The sequence below is a fragment of the Nematolebias whitei genome, chromosome 10 (genome assembly GCF_014905685.2).
Source record: "Nematolebias whitei isolate Nwh7 chromosome 10, NemWhi1, whole genome shotgun sequence".
Lineage (NCBI taxonomy): Eukaryota > Metazoa > Chordata > Actinopteri > Cyprinodontiformes > Rivulidae > Nematolebias > Nematolebias whitei.
The window spans coordinates 28700623-28705897 of record NC_056507.1 but is presented as its reverse complement, the minus strand read 5'-3'; the positions used below and the strand labels follow the sequence as shown (position 1 = coordinate 28705897).

At 39.9% G+C, this 5275-nt stretch overlaps 1 protein-coding gene across 1 annotated transcript in view; it reads right to left on the bottom strand.

Moving 5' to 3' along the window:
* The window catches only part of map2k1 (mitogen-activated protein kinase kinase 1), a 17162-nt gene extending 12869 nt beyond the window's left edge, over positions 1-4293 (bottom strand). Inside the window, exon 1 of the mRNA XM_037683535.1 lies at positions 4131-4293. Within this exon, the coding sequence (XP_037539463.1) occupies positions 4131-4213 (83 nt within the window). The 5' untranslated portion in view covers positions 4214-4293. The remainder of the gene's footprint in view (positions 1-4130) is intronic.
* Between the last annotated feature and the right edge of the window lie 982 nt (positions 4294-5275).

Genomic DNA, 5275 nt, shown 5'->3' with positions numbered 1-5275 from the left:
GGTAAAGCAGGAAGTGTCTTTTTAGTTGTTTTCAGCTTATGTAACCCTTTTCCTAAACGTAAGCTTACACCTGACCCTGAGGACCAAACCTAAACTTAACCCTCTTACCCTTGTGCCTAAACCTAACCAAGACCGTAAACCTAACTGCCAGACCCTTTACTCTAAACCTAATTACGTGAAGCTATTATGAACGCTAACAAAGCTAAAAATAGAGCCTATTATCATCGCTAACAACGTACTTTTAAACCCACTGGGAGGTACAGGAGGGGCAGTCTGACCGCTACATATGGGGATGATATCAACTAATAACGATCATTTAATGGCTGATAACATCTGAAGCGGGTGCAGCAAAAGTAAGGAATACCTTCAGGAGGATTAAACCGTACAAGGCAACAGGCCCAGACAACATCCCCGGAAAAATGTTGAAAGAATGTGCCGATCAGCTCTGCAAGGTGCTGGCAGATATCTTTAACACCTCACTTACCCTGGAGACAGTTCCCACCTGCCTGAAGACTGCCACCATCATCCCAGTCCCAAAAAGCTCTACAGTGACTGGTCTGAATGACTATCGGCCAGTGGTCCTCACCCCGATAGTCACTAAATGCTTTGAAAAACTGGTCATGACTCACATCAAAACAACCATCAACATCAACGAGGACCCACATCAGTATGCACACCATGAGAACTGATCAACAGAAGATGCCACCTCCTCTGTGGTCCACACTGTGCTCACCCACCTGGAGCAGAAAAACTCTTACGTCCGTATGCTCTTTGTGGACTTCACATACACCTTCAACACCATGATCCCCCAAACCCTGATGGACAAACTATCCACACTAGGACTAAGCCCCTCCATTTGCAACTGGGTACTAGACTTCTTAACAAACAGACCACAGTTAGTGAGGATCCACAACTTCTCCTCCTCCACCATAACCCTCAGCACTGGCTCTCCTCAGGGATGTGTGTTGAGCCCTCTCCTGTTTACTCTGCTCATGTATGATTATACAGCTACCCATCCAGGCTGTCATATTGTAAAGTTTGCAGATGATACAGCGGTGGTGGGATGCATCACAAACAATGATGAGTCCAGCTACAGGGAGGAGGTGGAACACCTGGAGAGCTGGTGCAGAGAGAATAACCTTCACATCAATGTGAAGAAGACAATGGAGATGACTGTGGACTTCAGAAGGAACAAACACATCTACACCCCCCTGAACATAAGAGGATCTGTGGTGGAAGTGGTCTCCAGCTACAAGTACTTGGGTGTACACATGAATGACAACCTCAGCTGGAGCAACAACACTACCAGCCTGATCAAGAAAGCTCATCAGAGACTCTACTTTCTCAGGCAGCTGAGACAAGCTGGTCTGAGAAGCTCAGTCCTCACCTCCTTCTACAGGTGTGCAGTGGAGAGCATCCTGTGCTCCAGCATCAACGTGTGGCATGGAGGCTGCACAGCTGCAGAAAGAAAAGCTTTGCAGAGAGTGGTGAAGGCTGCACAGAAGACTGTCGGAGTCAGTCTCCCCACCATCATAGACATCTACACCTCCAGATGCAGGAAGAGGGCCACCTGCATCATGAAGGACCCCACTCACCCAGCACACACACTATTTTGCCCCGCTCCACTCAGGAAGGAGGTTGAGGAGCATTAAGTGTAGAACCACTAGACTGAGGAACAGCTTCTACCCTGAGGCTGTTAGATTCATGGATCTCTAACCAAGATCAACACTGTGAAAAACCACATCATGTTGCTGCTGATCTGTTTCATGTTGCTGCTGATCTGTTTCATGTTGCTGCTGATCTGTTTCATGTTGCTGCTGATCTGTTTCATGTTGATGTGTTCATGCGTGCTCATCTGCTCACACAGACTCATGCTCATGCTGCTATTCGATGTAATGTTTTATGCTATTAGTGCTTAGTGTATTTTTGTTGATGTTTTTCTTAGTTCATATCTTAGATGTTATTATTGTTTTCTTTTACATTTTATTGTTGGATGTAACTGGGACCCTGTGTACATAAATTCGCTCCACCACATGTACCACATGAGGTGCGAATAACAATAAAGAATCTCTGACTCAGATAGATAGATAGATAGAGTATATATATATATATATATATATATATATATATATATATATATATATATATATATATATGTGTGTGTGTGTGTATATATGTTTAACACTGTAACATATTATCAACCAGCAGAGTCAATAAAGACACACAGTAATATTCTGGATTAAAGCTTAAATGATGAAGACGTTAATTTTAGGAATGTTAGAATATTTTCTTTCTTATCCTCTGACACAAAGGCTCTTTATCACCCGTCTCTAGAAGGAAGAGGAGGGTGTTAAAGTTTTTGCCTTTTAGTCTTAAATATCTCATGAAACACTTGATAATTTATCTTGAAACCTTCTGACAGCCATCATCATCTTACATCTACAACTGATTGACATTTGGAGTCAACCCAATTCAAGATGGCCACCACAGATGATCAACCATGTCAAACATAAACATGGCAATAACTCTTTTAATGTAGCTGATACGGAGCTAAAATTTAGTGTCGTAGTAACTGGGAGCTGTTCACAACACACTCTTAGAGCTAACAGATTGCAGAAGGTCTTTGTTAAAAACGTTTGGTGCTAACTTTTGGACTCAGTCATCTCCGTCTGTTAGAAAAATATCTAATGAGCTAGAGAACATATTTTAATGAACCTCTTAGAAAGTTATCACTGGACATACATCTACAACTGATTAACTTTTAAAGTCAACCAGATTTAAGATGGCTGCCACAGCTAACCAACGATACCACACACAAAAACAACTACAACTCAGTCATTTCTACAGGTATTAAGCTAGAAGTTGGTGTGGTAGTAGCTGGGTGTCATTCACAACACAAGCTCTAAGAACTGATGGATTGCACAAGATTTTAGTTTAAAACTTCAGCATGAAAGATGCACTCCTTCAGTATTTATTAATGTAGCGTTTGTCAAAGTGTATATAGTGAGATGAAAAATCTTTATGTCAGATCATTTGTTTGCAGCTATTCAGAGTTTTGCTTAATTAAATATTTAAAACAAAAAGGGGGGTGTCTCCTCTCATAAAGGGCATTTCTAAAGTTTTTCCACACCGATTTAACGCAGCCTTCCTGCATTCGTATTCTCTGCAAAGTCCACAGATGGCCTTCACACGTCTGATCCAGCCGTGCAACAATGAAATGTTCTGCCTTAGCAACACTTTGGAGAAGCAGCTCCTCACCACGCTTGGCACGTTATGTAATTTTCATCTCAGCTGATCCAACTGAGCTTTTCTCCCTGGAACAAACGGGGCTGGACAATGGTGTCACAACAGTTTTATATCTTCATTACAATGTTTCTGACTAAAAGTGCTGGGAGCAAGTCTTTGCATCAAACATAGACACATTATTTAACACTATGGGATCACAGTCAGTGACTCATTTAATAAAGATGGGAAATTACACTTTAACCTGAAAGTAAATAGCACGTTAGACACTTAGTGCTTGGAAAACTTTTAATTGACAAAAAAATGGAAGTTGAGAATTTAATTTAACATTCTAGACTTTTGCTAGCTTGAAGAAAATTGGCATACTGTATATCTTTATGTTAATTATAAGGCGACCCTAATGATTTTTTTTTTTAAACAATATGCTTATTAACTGATCAGTTGATATATTTCTATCAATATTCAGTGAACAAAAAAAATGTGCTGGAGCCATTAAACAAGTTTCTTCTTCATTGTAAGAATGTTTATGATCAATGCGATCATTTCTAGGAGCTAAAGGTTAAATGTCATTTTATATTTAGGAATAAGCTATTAAAATGTCACCAAATCTATAATGATGTTTACAGTAAAACTAATTGAGTTGAAGATAGACAGGATTAGATTTGTAAGTGTTTTGTTTTTGATGGGGACACATATAAAAATTAATTTTCCTTGTTTTTCTACAATTAATATTTCCCCATTATATTAATTAATAAGAAGAATGATGATTGATCCACACACCTGAGTCTCAGCACTGATATACACACACCTTCCTGTCATGAACCCAACACTCTGTTTATTTATTGATTGATTGATCAGAATGTGAGTATCAGCAGCAGATAACTCACTCAGAGGCTCCGGTTCCGTTGACAGCGTTTCCATCAGGAATCGGGTTCAGCTGGATCGGTTCTGGCTTCCTTCTCTTCTGCATGTTGATGATGATGATGGGCCACGCACCGGAAACGAGCGGCGGGAGATAAACAGCGAGCTGAGGAAGCGAAAGGACAATCCTGTGTTGAAGAGAGCAGCGGTGTCATGAGCTGCAGCAGGGCTGAAGAAGCTGCAGATGTTCGGAGCCGGACGGGCTCTTCCGGCCAGCGTGGCAGGACTTGGTGCAGCGCGCCCTCTGCTGGTGATGGATGATAATACAGGAGGAAAAACTGGTCAATTTCTCTATTCAAATTGTGGTTCAACTTTTTTAAGAAAAAAAAGCTCAAGAATCGGTGCGGTTTTATATGTAAAAATAAATAAATACATAAATAAACAACTCCCTGCATCATTATTGACTGACGAGGTTGTTCAGAAATAATAAACAGCGACTTTCATGACAGTTCCGATCTTAGGATTCAGTTTAAAGATAATGGACAATCAGTATCGTACCTGCTGCAGATTGTGCTTTGAATTAATTCAGTTTAGGGGAGAAATAAGTTCCCCGCAAATGGTGTTTTGAAAAGCTTCAGGGAACTTCCCCATAAGATTCTCTGAATAAAGTAAAACATTCAAAGAAAACTCTCTGAATGTTTTAAACGATTTAGACAAACGCTCCAGGACGTTAGCTCTGCCTTTCATTATGTGGCATTCAGGGAACATTTAGTGAATGTTCCCTCTATCAAAGGCAGGAATTTATGTGGAAATGGGGATCAGATGGGGCAAGGGGGTGCTACAGCTAGCTGCTGCTGCAGCAGATAATTATAAACTTCTCACTAAATAACTGTGATTGTAATTACTGTCTAACGGTGCTGTTTATATGTTACACTTTTGCTAGCCTTTAGCACAAAATATTAAAAACAAATAATTTGCTCAAAAAACAAGACAAAGATAAATGACAAATCAAACTTTCTTATGTGTAGCACATAAACAAATGATGGTGTTCATTCAGGAAACATGATTTATATACAGCATTTAAATTCCACCTGGGAAAATGTTTTATTCTAAATGTTTAATTTCATAGAATAGATGAATAGTATAAAGTAGAAAACCAAGAATTGTTAAC